The sequence below is a fragment of the Struthio camelus genome, chromosome 5, assembly GCF_040807025.1.
Source record: "Struthio camelus isolate bStrCam1 chromosome 5, bStrCam1.hap1, whole genome shotgun sequence".
In the NCBI taxonomy this organism is placed as follows: Eukaryota; Metazoa; Chordata; class Aves; order Struthioniformes; family Struthionidae; genus Struthio; species Struthio camelus.
In genome coordinates, this window is record NC_090946.1 from 63,883,098 (window position 1) to 63,904,368 (window position 21,271).

The 21,271-nt window shown below is 39.4% G+C and overlaps 2 protein-coding genes across 13 annotated transcripts in view; one reads left to right on the plus strand and one right to left on the minus strand.

The window, feature by feature from the left end:
- Positions 1 to 4,275, plus strand: part of SPATA7 (spermatogenesis associated 7) — a 46,528-nt gene extending 42,253 nt beyond the window's left edge. For all 10 annotated transcript variants that reach the window (XM_068946739.1, XM_068946738.1, XM_068946741.1 and 7 more), the window contains 4 exons: positions 212 to 265; positions 1,652 to 1,729; positions 2,563 to 2,620; positions 3,004 to 4,275. In XM_068946739.1, coding sequence (XP_068802840.1) covers positions 212 to 265; positions 1,652 to 1,729; positions 2,563 to 2,620; positions 3,004 to 3,495 — 682 coding nt within the window. In that variant the 3' untranslated portion in view covers positions 3,496 to 4,275. The remainder of the gene's footprint in view (positions 1 to 211; positions 266 to 1,651; positions 1,730 to 2,562; positions 2,621 to 3,003) is intronic.
- Positions 4,276 to 18,047: 13,772 nt separating this feature from the next.
- Positions 18,048 to 21,271, minus strand: part of PTPN21 (protein tyrosine phosphatase non-receptor type 21) — a 43,612-nt gene continuing 40,388 nt past the window's right edge. For all 3 annotated transcript variants that reach the window (XM_009689830.2, XM_068946749.1, XM_068946750.1), the window contains 2 exons: positions 20,886 to 21,046; positions 18,048 to 20,078 (listed from right to left, as the gene is read on the minus strand). In XM_009689830.2, the coding sequence (XP_009688125.2) occupies positions 19,950 to 20,078; positions 20,886 to 21,046 (290 nt within the window). In that variant the 3' untranslated portion in view covers positions 18,048 to 19,949. The remainder of the gene's footprint in view (positions 20,079 to 20,885; positions 21,047 to 21,271) is intronic.

Here is a 21,271-nt window from a genome sequence, read left to right on the forward strand (position 1 = left end):
GCTTTGAAGGTGAACAATGGATTTTGCTACCGGAGCAGGGTTTGGTGGTGGTGGGGGGGGGGGTTGGTTGGTTGGTTGTTTCTTTTTTATCCCAGTAGTTGAAGTAGGGTAATAGCATAAGGTGGCTCTAGAAGAGAGTGGGATGCAGGGTAATGTACAGGTATTTATGACGCTGCTTTTTGCTATTTCTATCCTCTGATTTACCTATTAGAGCAACACCTATGTATTCTGAGCAGCCTTCAGCAAGGAGAGAAATCCAGTCTGAGTAAGTATGTTTAAACCCCTTTTTCTTCTAGGTTGCAACAATAAACTAGAAACCCTTCTGGAAATTGATGATCTTGAAACAGTAAATGAGGACTCAGAATAAACTCTTGTTCACAATCTAAAGTAGAATTGACATACTGTGAATTATTATATAATACTTTAAATTTCTACATGACTAAAAATGAAGAAAATTGATAACTTTAGAAGATAAACTTCTTACTATCCAGTGGCTACACTTTAAATGTTTTTAGTTCTTGTTTAGTCTAGAATTGGTCTAAAACAGACATTGGCCACATAAAACATCAAGCAGAAGGGCATTCTAACCATATTTCTGGTCTGAAAATTAGTAGAGAATTAGTAGAGGTTTGAGTTACATTCACAAACGTGGCCAATTTTTTGTTGTGAGACCTTGGGAAAGTCATTTAATTTTTTTCCTGCCTTAGGACAGGCTTGATCTTGCCTAGTTTTAAGTATCTTAAGTTTAATGCCACAGATCATCTATAGATGTTTTTTACTCTTGACTATAGAGGAGACAAAAATACAATCTTTAGATTGGATGACAACTTTTAAATAATTACAATCATGCAAATGTACTTTTGCTTTTCTGTTTATTAAACGAGGCTGGAGGATGGTTCTATAGAGTTTGATTGGATACTTTAGGATAAACAGAAAGATGCTATGAAAGAGAAACTGCACTGAAATTCTTATTTTTTTCTCAAACAGAACACCGAACGTTTGGAGAGTCTCCTATTTATAGTCATTAGCAATAACACAACTTTGAGAGGTATTAAAAAAGAAAATCAGATCAAATAGGTGCAAACCACATCTCACACCAGCAAGGATTCTGTACATCAAAGAGTTGTCATTTTAGAGGAACGGAGGCTGTCAGCACTTCTATCTTTCTGGGCTTCAGTTGAGGACTAGCAATTTTAAGGTGCAGTTAGATTCTGTAGAAGCTCTATTGAAAGCCCTTTACTCAGAGCATCAAACTGCTGTCTTATGATTTCTTTCCAGGTGGCACACCTTTCTTTCTGAGAGCAAGGCAGGTTGTGAACGCTTTCCAAGGTTTCCTTATTTCCACACTCAGGATCTTTGTGCTCATTTATACCATAACAGAAATTTAACATAAACATGAAATGCCACAGCAATCTTTCTGGCAGTCTGACATTTTTGCATAGTTTTTTTCATTATTATTCAAATTGAATGAAGGGCTAAGTTTGTCCTGATAGAATTTGCTTTGTGACAAATAGCAGCTGGTGCCAAGAACTATAAAAATATTCTTAATAGTATTTTCATTAAAGGTAATCATTCCTACTGTATTGTGTGACAGGTCTCTCTCTCTCTCTTTTTAAACATTTAATGTTGGATTTTTCCTTTCTCCCTGCAGAGAAGAGGAGCTTTTATATCTGACTTTCATTGAAGATGTAACAAATGAAATTCTTAAGCTTGGGCTATTTTCTAACAGGTAGGATATACTTGCTTTCAAATTTGTGATGCTGTGTCAAGTACAGATGGACTTTGTAAGAATAAGAAGTCATTATTCATTTAGTAGTCATTTCGTTGCCTGTTAAAAATATTTAAATACACAGTTACCTCTGCTCTTATTTTATTCCCTTTTCTTTTTTGGCTTTACATAAGAAAAGGGGCTGCAAAAGACCTGCTTGGTCGTGTACTTCAGTTGCCTGCTGTCTACCACGACATGCAGCCTACATTAGAAACTGACCTGGAACCTTAAGTAGAGTAATGCTAAGAAGAAATCATTTTACTTTGCAATATTTGTTTTGCTAACTAAATCAAGCTATTAATCTTCTTTAACACAACAAACCCTCCGTATCTTCATATCATATCTTTCTTTGTCGTTGTTCAAGTGTGCATTCAGTCTTCTTTGACATGGGTTGTAAGGGTTGTATACTATTCCAGATAAGGGTTCACTAGTTACTAAATCATATATTTATTAGAAATACAATTATACAATTCATGTATTTGATTAGTACTCCCAAATTCTTTTCGTTACCTGTTGTTTCTGATAGAGACCAAAAACTCAAAGAGCTGTGCTACAAATCACCTCATGCTTATTGTCTGCTGCCCAAAACTGAGCCTGGTTAGCAAGCAAAGGGCCATAGAATACAGGCTCAAGGTGACATCCTCTGTGATAGAGGATAATTAAAGTAATCTTAATGGGCCTATTCAGCTAAGAAAATAAGAAAACAGGGTCATTAATATATGTAAATTTGCTAGACTGTTGTTTTCCTCCTCTTCTTAAAATGCCTTCCCTAAGGTTTAACTGTTTATTTCTAGAGTTCTGGAACAATTGTTTGAGTGTCACATACAAGAAAACAAGCACCATTTGGATGAGGTAGGCACTGCCTCTGTAATAGTTTCACTCTCTACATATGACTTCAGTGATTTTTGTCCAAAGTATAGTGGAAATATACTGGTATATTTGGTGGTAAAGACAACCAAAGGGCTTAGTAGGGGGGAGCATCTTTATAAATGAGCAATTTGCAGGCTCCTACTCTGTAGCTACCTATGAGTCAGGCACAGTCACAAAAAATGTGACAATAATCAATTCTATTTGGACACTTGCTATATAATTTAGTCACTTGATTGCAAGCAACCTCACTTTCCTTACATCAGAACTAAATATCTTGAAATGAATATATTCACTTACAACCCTGTCAGCTTTCTGCAGATGTGAGCCTCGCAAAATAATCACCTGTTTCTTCCTTCACATCTTAGAACAAAATGCGCCATCTATTGGGCGTCCTTAAAGTGGACCTTGGTTGCAGCCCAGGCAGAAGCACTGAGGAAATCCATGCAAGCCAGGAAGCGTTTCACTCAGATCTAGAGACGTTTAACACAATGCAACAGCTCAAGTTTACCCGCAAAAGATGGAGACAAAGAAAAACTATAAAAAGTGAAGAATTCTTTAGGGCCATGGATTTATTATCAAAGGAACCAAACAAAGGCAAATCACCAGTGTGTTTTGAAAATTCAAAGGAAAGACAGAGCAAGGATGACTTTTTAGTAGATGTTGCTGAAATGATGACTGCTGGGACAGACTCTCACTCTTCTGCAAAATCTGAAGAAGGCCCAGACACTTCACCCACATTTGACGCAACTTTAAACTCTATTAGTTGTGACAGTGATTTGGAAACCACCAAGGACCTTGATGATCTTGAAGAAAGCTTTGCAGAGGCCCTTCAGCTATCACCTGGCTATCCGGAGTAGTAGCCAAGATTTAGCTGTTAAACAGGGTTGGAGATAGTTCTGTGGAGAACTGCAATTCACTAAATAAATTATTTGTTTTATCTTCAGTGTTTCTGTTTAAACACTGCTACAGTGTCTCTAGCAGGGTAGTATTAATCGGGCATTAATTGATCTCTGTAGTAATGTAAAGGGTAAAGTGTCAGTCATCCAAAAATTTTCGTATATTTTGTCTATAACTGTATAACCCAAAACCAACTTTTGAGAGTATTAAAATTAATTTATATTTTTAGGAAGCTTTAGCTGTAATAGTAAGTTATGAAATATTTATTGTTTTTATTTGTTATAAATAAACTCATTAATGATACAGTTTTAATGCAGTTGTGGCTCCTGCAATCAGGATCCAATATTTTTGTTTTTTGCAAGATGAATTCAGCTTACCCACATCAAAACACAGTATACTACATAGCTGCAGAGCAGAGATGGAAATATTTCTCCATGCTGGAAGAGGGTGGAATTTTGTGTCACTTGGAACTCAATCCATTGTTTAATGTGAAATCCCAATGGGGCATGAAGTTCTTTCTTACAGTCTTTTTTCCTTTTACAATACCTGTAAGAATACCAGGAACATACTGTTCCCTAGCATTACCTAGGGTGAAATAAGGAATGACTGTGGACAGGCAACTTTCCAAACATAAGAATTTCTGTTTGATGCTGGTAAACAATCATTTCTTCTTCATGTCTCAGCCCTGAAACTGAGCTCTCTTATTCCTTGTACCAACAGATAAAGAGCCATTTTCCAGTATATCAGCTGCGCTCAAGTCTTTGCTTAACTCCTGTCAACTTTCCTGCTTGAAAAGGGCATTTATCCCTAGCCACTGCTGGGCTTGCTCTTGTGCTGTTTAATCCTGGTTGTCCATGATTCAGCTGATATTTCTGGAACGTGAAGATTGCAACAGTTTTCAAACTGCCCAACACTAAAATACACAGTTCAATTTCTTGCACTGATGACAGCTGCAGCTTAGTGTTCTGCACAGAGCTTTTCTTTTGGAGAAAGAAAACAAAAAGAACGAGTTGGGTACTGAGGACTAGGATTAGCCGGTGTAAGAAACACGTCAGGCATCTTGTACAACGAATGGAAAAAAGGTGGTCTAATTTATTTTTAAAGTTTAAATTGAAGTTAGTGCAGGCATTGCGCAACCTAAACCCAAAGTTCTTTGTCTAATCCAAGTGCAGTTATTGCTTGGCGTTTTGTGTTACTGCACAATGAGCTCAGAAAGGTTTTGAGAAAATGCCAGAAAGTTGCATTGTCTTGCTATACTTGAGGAACAAACCTGTCCCAAAATACCTTAATGATGTGTTTCCTCTCATGACAAACCCAGGTGGTTTACAGTTCACCTGCCAGCGCATGCCGCTAACCCAGCTGCTTCCCCTTAGGTTGTGACTGTCTACAAAGATTGTTACTTTTGTGAGCTAAACGCCCAGTTACAGTGAGCTACAATAGCTCCAGCTGACATAGACCACAACTTCATTGGTTGTGCATAAACTTTTCGGGAAATTGTTATCTCAAAAAACTTAAAAAAGCAAACAAAACAAAAAAATGCACCAATCAAGTAAAAGCCACATTTCTGGCCGAGTCATGAGCACTGCGGTGCAGTACATAATTCCCAGAGAAGCAAAAGGCCCTTTCCTGGCTGTCTTGGCCCTAACAGTAAACTATACACTTGTTGACTGTGTCAGCAGAGCGAGGTTTATTTAGCCACATACATGTGACTGTGCAGGTGGGCAGTAGCAGCCATTCATCACAGCCTTCAGCTAGAGCTCTCTAGCTGCCTTCAGCTAGAGCCCTCTAGCTCAGTGAAAACCAGGGAAGATAACATGAGGATTTTGCATCCCTCTATCAAAGCTTATCTTGTTGAAAAGACATACACCCACAGGGCTGATGCAATACAGTGCAGGGATGGTTTGTCCCAAGTTACAGGTTTGTTTGTAGTCAAATCCCTTTTCCCAGGGGCTAGGAGACTCCCCAGCGAACAGAACGGTGGAATGCACTGAGGGAACTATTGCCTGCATCTGCACAAAAGACTTTTAACACAGGCTGACTGGTCAGGTCTGGTGGATACAAGTACAACTACAGAACTAGACAGAGTGGTTAGACATGTTCAAATATAAAGCCTCTTTCCTCTCCAGCCAGGATTTCACCTCTTGCCTGGGACTCTCCTTTCCGAGATCACCAAGCCTGTTATGTAGGCAAATCAACCTCGGTCAATAATGGAACTTTACTTTTTTCTAATCGTTGCTCTGTATAACTTGCATGTCATAAAAAGGTACACTCAGTGAACTTTGGCTTGTGGTCAGCATGAGTCTGATTAAAGATTAACAAGAATTTTGCATTAAAATTCTGCAAATTTAAAAAAAAAAATACAGAAATGGAAGTGACAGTGACATCACCGCAGAGAAAGGTGCGATTAATGACAGTCATTTCCTGTAGTATGAGTAACATAAAATTAAAAAAAAGTAACAGTTCCTTGACCATGTTTCCTGTTGATGAGCTGTCTGTAAGTTAATGACATTTTTTCTGGGTAGGTGGAACTTAAGAGTAAATAAATTCATTAAAATAGACCTTCTGCAAGTAAAGCATCTAAACTATTATGCCTAAACTATCACTGTAAAAATTTCATAGGTCCAGAGTGACATGTCCACTAAAGAACTGCAAGATTACTACCTCCAACATCCTCAGCAGCTAGAGCAGTCAGACCAGTTAAAGGAACTGGTTTCTCATTGTCCAGCCACTCCCCACCAGATAGTGGGGAAAAACATTCTAGATAAGCTAATTGATTATGTATAGATAACATTTATCTAGCCTACCGAAGCAAAAGTAAATTCAGGCTATCCAGGCTTAAAACTTTCTCCCTTTAATTCACATTTACTTTAGGTGGTGCTTCAGACAAAAGTTGTTTAAGCAGCTGACATGCAAGCCAGACCCACATCACTGATAAGATTATCAACAATGCAAGCTTTGTTTTCTCTCTGCTTTCTTTTCTTTCTTTCTGTTTTTCTCCCCTATATTGTCTCATCACCTTGAGTCTCAGCTGGGTTTTTTTCCCCTCTCATCTGGTTCATTCAGGTCTTGGCAGAAGCCATGGCAGAACAAGGTAATCACAATACCATTACAAATCTGAATGCTTTGGACATAATAAAACTGTTAGTAGCAGTTGATGGCTGTGGTCTGCAATGCAGAGCCTTATTTCTGTCCAGATTTATGTGGGGAATGAACACTGGTATAACAACATTAACCTTTACTTCAAATGACTGAAAGCCCACTATTGTTACTTTGCTCTGTAACAAAACAGAGTCTTATCTTTAAAACCTACCGTTTTGTCTGCCCTTGTTTTTGAAGGTAGGATTCTGTTTAGTTACAAAGCAAAGTACCAATAGTGGGGCTTTTGGTCACTTGAAGCAAGATTAATGTGATGAAACAGAAAAGTACTTAGATGTCTTAGTGCTGGTCAGAAAAAAAAAATGCAAACAAACCCCAAACTGTCACCTCATCTGTAAGTTTTCAGTTTGCTTGTGGTCGTTCTTTCCGATCCTCTAAGATCCTGAGCACCAGTGAAAGGTAGCATTCCCCAGCAATGGGAAATGAATTTTAAAGGATATGTGGGAGGAAAGGAAATAGAAAAGGAGAATTGTTATTTATTCTACCCTTTAAAAAGTGGTGGGAACTATTCAGTGGCAGGTAGAACACAGGTACAGGATGCCACTTGTTAACATTGTCCCGCAGAGACATTTTAGATCTTTTTCAATTTTTTCACCTTTGTATTGTAGCATTTGTCCCCTGCAATAAAAGTATTTGAGACTTAAACCTCGATGAAAAAGGGAAAAGCGTTACCACAGAACTGTAACTCAGGGTCTACTTCAGGGAGCATCTGGCTAAGGAGAACTCCAGCATCTGACTTTATCTTCTGAATATCAGAGGCAGGAGCCTAGAATGCATACAAGCAACTCCAGTTGGACAATGTCTCTAGGACCATCAAACCTTTTTCTCTGGGTGCTTCCAGGCACTTAACTAGGCATTGCCATGACTGGGTCTGTCCTCAGAAGTTAACATCTGGTATGGACAGAAGAGGAACGTGATTTAAATAAAAACAATTTCTGTCCCTCTAAAACCACCAAAATAGATACTCGCAAGCAGCCTAACCTTTCTGTTTTCTTTCATATTACTAATAGTGAAATCTGCTTATCATCAGGTAGCAAAGAAATAGATAACAAACAAACAAACAGATGAATGGTAAATTACTCTGCTGCACCAGCCATTGCAATAATATGGGTCACAACTAGACAAGGGGTCCAGTTCCAAACCCATAAGCGGGTTTTGGGCCAGCAGAAATGCAACATGTAACAGGGATAATGCATCTCCAGGGAAGAAGAGAAGAATCAGCCATTGTTACTTGCATGACAATTTACCAGTCGAGCCATAGAGCATCTCTAGCGCATCTCCAGCTGGAGTAGCTGGATGAGAACCTAGGAGGACTTCAGGATGTCAGGCAGTCCATGAGTTAGCAAGGCTAACTCAGGGGAAGGGAACCAAAATTAAGACTGCTGTCTCTTCTGTACTTTCTGCTCTCTGCAGAAAGTTTCCAAGGCAACCAGACTCTCTCTCCAGGCCTCATGGAGGGACTGATCCCTTATAGTTGCATTCACCTCTTAAACTATTAGTCTGGCTTGCAAACATGTAGGCTCTAAGCCCAGCACCACTTTTCAGGCTGGAAGAATGCCAGACGTGCAGAACATATAGCTCCTATAGGAATAAGTAATTTCTGTGATGTAGAGATTGCTCTGGCAGAATGGCAGGCTTCAGTACATGGTCTCCTGCACAATCCTTCTAGGCCTATCATGCTAGAGGAATGAAATCAGACCTTGAGAAGGACAAGTAAAGGCTAAATAAATGGAGCAGGGAAGGCATCTGAAACTCGAGAGAGACAGACTCAAACACAACCTTAGCCTGGCAGGCCACAGGGCTATGCTGTCCCATTCTCACAGAGGACAGACAGCGTGATCTGTAGCACGAGGTGCACAGCTTTCTGCAGTTATGCCAAGAATTCAGCAAGCCTGTAGGACTCCCCTTACAGTATCTGTGCGAGAGCTACAGCATACCTTACATCTCACAGCAGCCAGGGGCCAGTTCCAGGAGATGAATCACAGAACTATGAGGTGACCCCCAACTCCTCCCAGCTATCTGTTTCTCTCACATGCTCATGAGTACGCTCCCATGCCAAATAAGAAAGTAAGCAACATATCAAAGGCCATCAGCTCATCCTGTCAGCCTGAGAATTCCTCGCAGGACCTCAGATGAGTAGTCTTTCCAACCAGAAATTCAGCTGGGAGGCACTTGGCACCCTGCTTTTTCCTGATGTTTGACCCAGGCAGGACCAGAAATAATACAGATAGCATAGGTCTGGAAGCTATAAGGCTTCCCAAATGCTGGGCACAAGCATCTCAGTTAACAGTAGATTATAAGACAGAGATAATAGAGCTCCTCAAGCTCTCATCTCAATTTTCCTTTCCCCTGAAACAAACTCACATGGTGGGTCTTCCCCTCCCACCTTCAGCTTTACACAAGTGCTTTCGGCTTAAAGGTAGGTCTTCCAAGGGTCCCCACTGAGGCTTTCTACAATGTGGAAATGGAACATGTATTTCCAGCTTGATGGCATAATTGTACTGAAAGCACTAAATTCACCTTGGCAGCCCTCCTAATACCATGGCATCCTTTTATTCAGGATAAATTGGCTCCAAGAGTGATCGCACTGCAAGGATAAATAAATAATTTGGCAATGCACACATTCAGCAATGCTCCTCATCTTATGCGGACTGGTTCTGCACAATGCACCAAAGCTACTGCATCTAATACCTGTTGTGTGTATTCCTATAGCCTTTCTGATCGAGGTGGTGGTGGAACAGCTCCCTCTGTCCTTTAAAGCTCAAGAGAACCTTGAAAAGACAAAAATCCTTCATATAACGTCTATGTTTCAATTTTCAGTGAAAAGTTGTACTATCCTCCTCTTTCCTAATTACATTTTGATCTTGAACGCTAACAAAATCGTACTTCCTCCTCCCCATATGCAGGAGGAAACCAAAGTTCTCATTTGGACTGTACGTTGCTGCTGTAACACGTGCACTCTAGCAAGGGTCACTGCATCCGCAGGAGGTGGCAGGGACCATTCTCATACTAAAGAGTGGAATTCCATTACCAAGATACCCTTCTCCCTAAATTCATGGTCCTTACTCGACAGGCAAAAAGGGTTGGGTTTTCAGTTGCATGCAGTCAACCAAATTAATCTAAAGCATGTTAGCTCCATCTTTGGCTCTCAGCTTAACCAGTTACATTTCAACCTCGGTGGTAGTCTGATGAAATTGTTAATTTCTGCTAAAATAACAGATTGAGCTAACTCTGAAGGAAAGCATCAGATGGACTATAACTGCAGAAACATCATTAACAAATGGCCAAGCACAGACCGGTTCCCAGCAGCTTCACCTCCTACAGGAAGCATCAGGAGCACTGATACGGCCCATGCAAAGCAAAACAGCGTTCAGTGAGCAAACCGGAACACCCAGGGTGAAAGTAGCTTCCTTACCAAGGCAGGAAATGGCCTCTATAAAACCTCAGCTCCTAGGGAACAGGGTGGGCAAGAGCCCTCCAGGAAGCAGGGAGAGAATGACCTACAAACACCTTGGAAGGAGCAAGTCCTTGTGCCCAGGGTCCTTGTGGACCTTTCACCGTTAACACACGGAATCGGCAGGCCATTTGTCTCAGACTGGCTGAGCCGCTGCGATGTTCCTCCTCACTCCGGAGCCACTATCAGAAGCTGCCCCTGGAGCTTGTCAGGAACTGAATCATAATCCTGAGTTTTAACTGTCTCAATTCCTGTTTATACTACTTTTTCTAGGCAGAAGTCACCCCTCCCCCACAAAAAAACCATTCATCATATATACCGATTACTGTAGCTGTCCTATCTCCAAGAGAGAGCTTTTGGGACTACAAAGAATCTGGAAGTAAAATAATGTCATATTTCTAGCGTGTCAGTGAAAAGATGGCTCTTCCTTAAACAGGAAAATTGAGGCAGTCCAATTGCATTAGATTTTCATATTAAATTGCATGTCCAAATTCAGGGAGTGAACCAAACGTTCAGTGACTGATGAGACTGAAAGTTCTGCAGCTCCTGGTCTTTGGGAGACATCTGAAGTTTGTGAAGTACAGGGTGAGCACTTGCTTCGGGAGGCTCAGAGGTAGTCACTGCATAGCAAATGCATTTATTTCTATACTGCAGTGGTGGCAGGAAACCCAGATAAACCCTGATAAACATAGCTAAAATAGCATCTTCCACATTTAGCACACTAAACACAAACTATCCGCTACCTTCCTGGAGCTTTTTGTCAATGGAAAGACATTTTCAGCTTCAGTCAGTCATGAATAGCACAGAATGCAGACAGAAGACACCAGATACACACACGCATGCACAAAGTATGTGGTTCCTTCAAATCACCGATTATCAGTATTAACCAGGCTTGACAACGGCTTGCTTTACAGGTACTTAACGCCAGTGAAAATTCTTCATTCACCTCTGAGTATGATAGTACTGGGTTTGTTCGTGGAAGGATTTGATGTCCTTCTAAATTTACATTTGGCATATGATTGTCATTTTAGAAATGGCTAATAATAATATTAATCTGAACTAAGTTAATCTTTAGATTAAGAAATCTCATCAGCAAGCCCTCCAAGTCTTTTCTGGTTGTTTTGTTTATTACAGCAGATACCTTAAATCCATAGAATAAGTAGGGCTGTAAATAATACTGGTTTGGTATGTCTGCGATGACAGATGTTTGGTTTAAATTTAGGTGTCTATCTGAAGCCTGTCGTGCAGATCACTTTGGAAGATGTGGGGGTTAGTCAGAAATGGGCCAGAATTTTTCTTAGCTCTACCCCTTATAGCTCCTACATCTATGCTGTGCCCTTTAGCACCCAGACAGCCCAAGATACACACTTCTCCTGAAGTTCTGGCTTCAGAAAGGCTCCCTAAGAACGCCATGAACTCCGATATACCCTCTTGCCTTCATCGCTGTGCAGTTCTGAGGGGAAAAAAATCTTGTGATAGAATAGTCCCAGGCCCATCCATTTCCTCCTCACTCTTGTTTTTTCTTTGAATTAATGAGGTTCGTTCAAAGCAATTGTAATAACTGCAGGACTAGCCTTTAACTATCAGAGTAACCATTTCCCTAAGCATTATGTTCCACTGGAACCACACAACTGCTATTACTCAAGTACAGGCACTGACCGCAGGAGGTTCAACTTTCCCAAGAGCCAGTCTGAGCCAGCAAGATTTACTGCAATAAGAAATGACTTGCTTAGTTCAGAGCTGATGCAACATTCAACTTTCACCCAATTTTCACTCATCTCCACCAGTCTCCTTTAGGTACCTGTACAAGTGACCTTCCCCTCACACTCCCAAATTGTGATCATCCACAAACAGTTCGCAGGCTGCAGTCGGTAAACTGACAACACAAGTTTCCGTGGCACGGGGGAGCTTCTGTCTTGGGGCAGAGTCTAACTTTCCAGCAGACACTCATAACAGTGGAGAGAGAGAGAAAATACACGTTTATATGTTGCCGTTGACATCTCAGGGAAGAGAAATGGATGTAAAAAGCCCCCCAACAGATACTAAACAGAACAACTGGCACGTGTAAAGATACAAAGCATTGCTGAGATGCACACAACCTCATCTACCAGCAGCCATTCCAGATTTAAACAGCCCTTACAGGAGAACGAGAGCTATTTCACCTCTCCTGATTCTCCCCTCGTCAAGGCATGGCGCTGGGAACCTCTCACACTAGCTCCCCTAAGCTTCTCTTGTACCATGTCCTGCAGCTCTCGCCCAAGTAAGGTACTGACTGTGCCAAATCCAAGAATCTAGGTGCTTCCCTGTGAGCTAGCTCTGGCCACCAGAAGGCTCTACGGGGTATTCCATAGTGACTGGAAGATTACAGCTATAGTCCACAAATTTAGAGCAACTTGGATTTAGAGGATATTTAGGTTTCTGAAGAGACCTGTGCCTCAGGCGTAAAAACAATGTAAGTAACAAATCTTGACTGGAACGGCTGGGTATATTTACCATGCGTCTGGGAAGTAGGACTTTCTTCTTCTAATATTTATTTCCACCCGAATAAAAGAGTTTTGGCCATAGATGCACAGAACATTCCTTCTGAGGATTTGGGAAACGATCAGACAAGAATGTATATACAGCTGATAAGTCATTATCGTACCTTAAGTTGATTAATGCCATCAGATTGAGCACAGCTGGAAGACAAATTTTAATTCAACAGGATAGCAGTAGACCTGGTGGTTCCTAATAGTTAAGTGTGCCGCGCATTTGGAGTTTTGCACAGACAGTGGAAATGCATCTCTCATACGGGTAAGAGGTCTTGCGCTGCACTTAGTGTTACATGCCAGCCTCACTGCACCGCCTCCCTTCTTGACTAAATTTCAATTATAAAATAAACAAAAGCTTCAGTATCGGTAGCAGCTCCAGTGATAGTAAGCAAGTATATAATCAACCATTTAATTTCTAGCATGCTTTTGAAAAAGGTTCCTCAACTTTTGAAACCTTTTTATCCTTCTGCCACTTAAAAGGTTACAGGGAAACTGAATGTTCAAGACTAGAAATGTCTTTGGAAAATGCAAAAAAATTATAAACAGTAACGATAAGGTAGCAGTCCCAGGCTTTCCTGCCACAAAGATAACACCTATTAGTATTTATGACAGGGGAAATTCTATCTTCATATTGAGATGCAGGACAGTAGTTGTAGAGCTTTAGGAGAGGGATAACATCTATGTGAAGTGAAGGTCAAGTCCCAACCTAGGATTGCACATAAAAATTAAGTTCACTGATCTTTAATAACGGAACAATAAACATTTATAATAGTTTCAAATATTTATTTTCATGGCAAAAATAGACTATGATATATTCATTTCACATATATTACATTCAGTAATACAAGCTTTTCTGTCTATGAAACACAATTTGTACATTGTTTTACAAACCAATTTCAGTTTTACAAGAATTAAAGCTGTTTTGATTATACATTTTTACAGTATTGGTGGCAAGACAGCCAACAGACATATTAACCACTAGCTTAATATCAGAAAATAATACTTGAAAATTCATTTAAATAAATCCTTGCATAGCGGCTCAAATGAAAAAGGAAGAAAATGGAGCCACATCCTGCATTCCTCTGACATTTAGGATTCAGTCCTACAAAACTGCTGAAAGGACCTCAAATGTCCATTGCTGTAATGGAATGAAGAGATTTCAGCAATGTGCAGGAGTGTAAATATTTAGTGCTTTGCCAGGTCAAGCCCCTTAAATTTCCATTCAAGTCCACCCAAAATCAGCTGTAGAGAGGAGAGCTATTTGGGGCATTTCAAAGTAATTTAAGGAAGTGTCTTTGTAAAAAGACAGCATATGCATCTTGTCAGAATTATCCAGGATTAGCAAGGTGACAGGCTGAAGGATTTTAAATATTTTTTTCCATCTAGTTTCCTATCATTCATTTCAGGGTTTGCAAGATGTTAAAAACTACTTCAAAGTCTCCTAATTTTACTTAAATAATTCCAAATGGAAAATAGCATTTAAAATTCCCTTTATAAAGCTGAGGCACTTTCTGCAACTGTGCTCATAAAATAATAATTTGGTATTTTGATTGCCGCGTATCTGAAACAAAATACGATCATGATACCTACAGACTTGCTCTCCAGCTTGCCACAAGGCTGGATCTGTTGTAAACTCTATTCATTAGCTTCTTTGCATTTGATTTCTGCTTTCATTCCCCAAGTAGAGCCAAAGAATGGACTTGTAAAGAACAAATACACTTTAGAACAAATAAAGAGGTTATTCTTTAGCACTAAATGCAGCATCTTATGGAAAATGCAAAAGAATAAAAACAAAGGTTATTTAGTAACTGTTTTTTGAAATGCTCATTGTAATTATCAATTTTTTTTTTTTTTACCCCAGTCCCTGCAGACCTTAATAGAAGTAACATATGTAGTGCCAACAGAACGCACCAAGTTAGCTGGTCCCAAAGAGGATCTTATTAAGAAATGTTTACAGTCATGTTTGTAATAGCTGTTAAAAGTTTAAGATTTTTTCCCTTACCTTAGTATAGTATTAGAAATTCTCTGAAGTTAAGATCACTGTATTGCAAATGCTGCACTGCAATATAATTTCTAAGCACATAGTTAAAGCACATAGTTAAATTCCACAGTTCAGGGGCCTGATTTTCGGCCCAGACTTAACCTGGTACAGCTCACACCTACTATAAACACTTGGTTGCATTCACAAAGCAAGTATTTGGACTTTCAAATAATCTAACCTGCATCCATTAGAAATTATCAGTGCAAAGCTGCATGTATGCTTATTCCCCCTGCAGTTTGCATGTGTAAAACCAGAGACCAGTGTTTGAAAATTTGACCTTTAATAAGTAAACAGAAACTGAGCTGATAGATTGCATTGAATATATTTGCAAAAGAAGATATATAAAAATAACAGAGCCTCTGAAAAAAATATTTAGAGTTTCAAAAATCACATTAAAAATGTCAGTAAATATAACACCTATGACTACATGTTCACTTACCCTACCACGCCACGAAAAACATACCATTTGACCCAAGCCTTCTAGCAGCCCTGCTGTGGATACACAAGTGTTCCAAATCCTCCTCCATATGCCTTCAGCCATTCCCCAAATCCCCCCTCCCTAGTTCCAACATTTTGCACTTTCACAAGAGATTCTTCCAAACTATCTCAACTACCTTTCCTTTTAATGCCGCAGCTTCATTTATGCACATTCCTACTGCATTCTTTTGGCTAATTCTTGTAAGCTGTATTTGAAGTGGAGATGTGAGCATTTATGCTTTAATGGCTCAAGCTTTCATCGGTGCTAAGCACATCTGAGCTCCCCCCAATACCGGGAAGAACTGCAGGATTTTGCGTCTTGCAGGACAGGGCTCTGGCTTTGCAAGAGTTCATAATATTAAAAAACAAAACAAAACATGTAACTCCTAGCAATGGAACTGTTGTTTCTTTTAAATTAATAAACCGAGCTCACTACCGAAATGTAGTAGCAAGTTCACTATGTTAACTGCAGGGTTTTAGTAATGCTGCTAGTGTTAAAAAAAAAAAAAAAGAGAGACCCCCCCCCCCCATTACACAGCTAGCTTGAATGATAAACAACCTTGCAGCTCCCAGGTTTGGTCCAGAAGCCATTAAAGTCCGAGCCCCTCAACTTTTAACAGCTACACCAACAAGAAAACCACATATCTGTTCTTCAGTAGCATCCTATGGTAGTCATAGTTATTAAATTTAAGAACTCATTTTTCAACAAAATTGCCCCAGCTGTCATCCACTTAAAAACAGATACACAGGATTACAAGAGGAGCCAGAAATACATACTTTGTCAAAACGCCAAGAATTCCTGCCGCTTAGTCCACATCTGTTTCATCTATTCATTTTACTTGGTTTTTTTTCCTAAATGTTAATTTAGATCTGCTTTTAACTCACAGAAATTACAGAGACCCTACCTAGCTCACCTGCTTTTAATTACATGTATTTCTAAATATAAATTATAGCTCCCTGAAGTTATAATTTTTACTGTTCTCTTGTGCAAAAGGTATCGCAGAGAGAGAGAGATATTAAGGCATAAAACTTTTCATGCTGTTCACAGGGGACAGCATTCCCATATACAGGAGAAAAAGGAGAGCTCTCCTGTGCAGGCTGCAGAGAAGCTATGCAAAACTCCTCTGTATGCCATGGAGCTTCTCCTTCACAGAATGGAGGAGGAGCAATTTACAGCCTAAAGCAAAGCCTACTAAGTCAGTGACATCTTTGCAATGACTTCAAAAGGGCTTTGAATCAAGTTCTTCAAGAAGAGCGCTAGCCCAAGACTACATGGATTCAATGGCCAAAAATCTCTCACGAGAGCAAACAAGAAAGGAATGAAAACGTGCAGAAGCCCTTACCAGCAGTAATTTGTAGGTTCTTCTTTCTGATGACTCTTCATAGAATTTGATCCTAAAAAAGCATTTTCCATGTAGCCCACAACAAACAGTCAAATCTGCCTCTTAACAGTATATAGCACCTTTATTGATCCCTGAGAACTCTGACATTCCTAGGAAATCAGCATCTTTTTCTGTCACTTACTGCAGGAATATCTTCCTAGAACAAACTTTCCATACTAAAAAAGATCTGCATGATAATAATCTGGTTTCTTCCCCATAAGTACAGAAGTATACTTGGCAAAATGAACTTACTTATAGTGGAATTTTGACAAATAAATGCACCTACAGCTCAGGCTGTGACTGGATTTGGACAACTGACTCTCTTATAACGTCCAATGCTTCATGAAGCACCCAGTGCAACTGCATGTAAAAAATGCCCCAATCAAGGCTCAGAGCAACAAAGTGCTAAAAACGGACCTCAATTTTATTTTTAAAACTATCTGAAGATCTAATTCATTTTATCACAGAAGGTTGTAGTTTCATGTCGTTGGTATCTTTAGAAGAGAAACTGCTCATTTTCAAGGCTCACTTAGAACTATATGCTTACTTATAAAAGCAAGTCTGCTATCTTCATTAGGAAAATTCACATAAAGTCTATTAATACAAAGAGCACAAAAACGGACTGCTGATGGCTGGATTTAAAAGCTGAAGGGGAGCAGGTAGCACTGCTCTCACTTTAAAAAAAAAAAAAAATCTGAACTGTAATTATCAGGATAGAGAGTGAATAACTCCTCCCACAGTGAACACAGTCCTTCCAAGCAGGAAGGAAAAGATAACCAAAAGAAGAGAGATAGTTCCCCCCACCCACCCACGTCAGAACTCATCCCACAAGCTTCAAGTTGAATTCCTCATTTTAGTTGGTTTTTTTAATGCCTCAGAGCTGATGTTGTGCAGCCGTTAACCGCCGAACGTCTGAAAATCGTCACTCAAAGTTGTCATTGTATATAACCTCATTAAAATTTGCCTGTACCAGACCATAGTCCAAAGATCAGAAATGGAAATGTTACATGCTACCTTTCTGCAGTGCAGCTTCACTCTCAAACATATTTCTGAAGACTTATATAAACTGCGGCACAAAAGTAGCAATATTTTAAAAATATGAGCTGAATACAAACATCCAAAGATGTTTCTCCCTTTCAAGGATAGTTCATTAACATGGCTACGTCAAACTGGTTTGTTTACAGGCTTATACAAGAATCAGTCTTCAGTTACTGGTTTCCCCTGGACTGCATCTGGCAGCGAACACTTGCTAGGCATTTTATAGTTACAGGAAGAGGTTTTTTTCCCTATCTGAAATATTCAATCTTACTTGTATTGAGAGTAGAACAATTCAGGCTGCTTGAAAGCAGACCAAATGCACTAGGTGGATATTAAAATGTACTTTAGAGAAATACATTTTTTATGGGATGACATACTAGAAAATGTCATTGGGACTTACGCTTGTCTTTATGGAAGTAGCTTATTACAGAAGAAACTGAAGCAACATTTTTATTATCCTCTTAATTAATGTTTTGAGAAGACAATTATTGTTTTGAAGGGGCTTTTAATTATTCATAATAGCTGCCAAATCCCTGTCACAGCTCACAGAAAAATAGCGCTATTTTACCAGTTATAAAAATGACTTTCAATCTCATTCCATTTCACTAAGTCGGTATCGCAGGAAGGCGATACATAAACAGGCCCACAGACTTGACTGTCAGAGGGGCTTTTCGAAATTAAACCAGACATCTACAAACAAATAGCTCGCTTTTGAATAGGGAATTTCAATTCAGCATCTCCAAGCACTTGAAAAAGAAGGTAAAAATCATAACATCTCCATTTTAAAAACACAGAGAGAGGAGTATTCAGAGATCCTGTTATTAGACTAGACCCATGATAGTTAGGGACAAAATGGAAACTACCAGAGGTAGAACTTATCTTCAGATCCATGCCACAACCATCGACTCTGCCACCTATAAAGTTACTAAAATACCCACATCTCCAGCGTTACTTCTAAGAACTTTTAGGTTCTGCAGTCATTCTCAAACGGCATCTGTGACTACCCTTCATAGCAACGCTGCACAGCATCAGCAAAATCTGTTTTACTGTTGACAAAATAATCTCAAAGATTCTACAGACGCTTCCGGTGCTTTAAAGGCTTTCCTGACGGGGAATATAAAAACTGTAACGGTCATCTTTGCACTGCGTAAACCAGCAATCATAGCTGCCACACCTCCTCCATTATGTTTCACATGATCATTTCCACTTCACCACTGTATACCTTCTTACTCCAATTTTGGTTCTCTCACTTCACCAACTTAAAGGGCTCTTCCTAAAATAACAGGTTAGTAATGATGTATTACCATATGAAACAATATAAGATTATAGTTTCTATGTTTAACTACATAAATAACAGAGCAAAAAAGTGCTTAAAACATTTGCATCCACTTTGATTTCAGCCAGTAAAATCAAACTGTTCTCTAAATATATGAATAATACTGAATATGTACTTTCTCTCATCTATTTGTTTCCAAGAACCTGTAGATAATTACAATGTTCTCGCCCTGCTTTTTGCCTACAACTCAATAGGTAAACATGCCTCTCGCTCAAATGGAAGTTACCAACAGCTGATGTGATCTTTCACTTGCCAATTCTATTACTTGGCACTCTACAACTACCAACAGTTTCTCCTACTACTTTCTCCACAAGTTTTGAAAAGTTAGTTCAAACATTGTCAATTGTTTCCTCTGAAAATATTATGCTGTTTAAAAAGTGTTTTTTCAAAATTAAAAAAAGACGAATACAAAAATAACTGCCTTAAAGTGACATCTTAAAACATCTGGGAGCTGCTAATTCTGCTGAGTAAACCAGAGGAAACCAAAAGTTCGTCCTAAAAAAACATAGATGTATTGATCTAAATATAAAACTGAAAGCAGAATGAAACTGCTTAAGACCTTGACATTCCCAAGGAGTAAGTTCCTCTCCCCATGTGCATCTACAGGTTTTCGCTTCTGCACACTTAATTCATTTTTTAAAACCTACATTACTTTTCTAAAAAGTTAGTAAAATTGTGTCATTCACTTCTGTTCCACAAGATATTTATTTTGCCTAGAGTAACACTGCTCTAAAGAATGTGTGCAAGTAGTACAAAACAGAATAAGTAGGCTCATTCCCTCCTATAGCTGTAGCTGAACATGGGAAGAATTTAGTCCAGCGAAGATCCTGCTTTGCAAGGACTGTTACACCAACTTGCATTTAACAGTCACATAGCAGTCCTGAAAGGTAACTGTGTGACTCATCATAGGAAGAAAACACCAGTAAGGGCAAGTCTGCATGGACAACGGTAATTTTACTTCTGTAAACTCTTCTGGTATCCCTTAGGAAGTGGCAGGGATTATATAAGCCTAGAACTTTTCAGAAACTGAATGAGAACTCCATAGACGAAAGTGTACTGAGAAAGAGTCTGCACCATCATCATTCTCTGTTGCCTCAACATGTCCAGCACTCGTGGGATGTCCAGCATCTGGAGGAAGAGAACAAAGCATTACAGCAACTGGTGAGCAAGGAGACTGGCATGTACTTTCACAGCAGGAAGTGTAAGATAAAACCAGTGATCTAAGGACAAAATCACCTGCACTAATTTCAGCTCTCACAGTAAGGACTTAACTACACCACTAACCATGTCCATCTCAATTTCCTCATCTGTGAAGCATGCACAGTGTTAAACTTGCCTGTGTCATGGGGTACACAGTGGAACAATCAGTTTGGAGAGTCTCAGCTCTCCAAACACCTTATACTATTATACACCTTATATTATCAATAAACAAACTGTCCACTTCTGGCTAAAGGCTGATAGGACTAGTTTTCATGTTTAATAACTATCACTTTGTCCTCTACTGACACTGATACTGCAAATACTACTACACTTAGAAACACAATGTTTAATAATAAGCACCGAGACTGGACTACAACGCATGTCCTTGAATATTAACTATCAAAATCGAGGCATGAAGTAGTAGTGGTAAACCCTGGGCCAAACACTGAAATATGTGCAAGTACTCCAGGGCATATCTTGTTCCATCCAGTGATTCAACACCTTACAGGGTCAAGAATACAAATGAGCATTTCAATACCCAGTGTATAAGTGGGCCACTCTAGAAGATTATTAACTTCTGCTGAATTGCCAAGACTTCTTTCAGCTCCAACTGTAAGGCTCTTCCAACGGCCATATCTTAGGAAAGCTCAAGTGAACAGCTATACAATCTTTGCTGGGCAGGTTACTTCCCAATACATACTATTATTTACAACACTAGAAAGAAAAAGAAATTACCTCATTGTGTTCCAGGCAAGCAATCATGATCTCTGACAGTATGACCACTCCTGTTCGCCCTACACCTGCACTGCAATGTACCAGCACAGGAGGATTAGAGTTCTTTGGATCTGCAGTGCTGTTTGTATGACGCCGCACTGACTGTATCTCCTCCAGGTATGCTGTTAAGTTCAAAAGAAGAAGAAAAATAGATTTAGGAGATAAAATGATATAAGCCATTATGCTTATATGCAATATGCTATTATGACTGTGTCACCACCAGAAAGAAACTGTAGCACTAATTCAACAAGTTACATCCCATGGAAAAATTACACAGAAAATAAATCACCTTTCACTTCCCACCCAAAGCAATACAAATCTGCAAATCATTTAATTTTTGTAAGGTT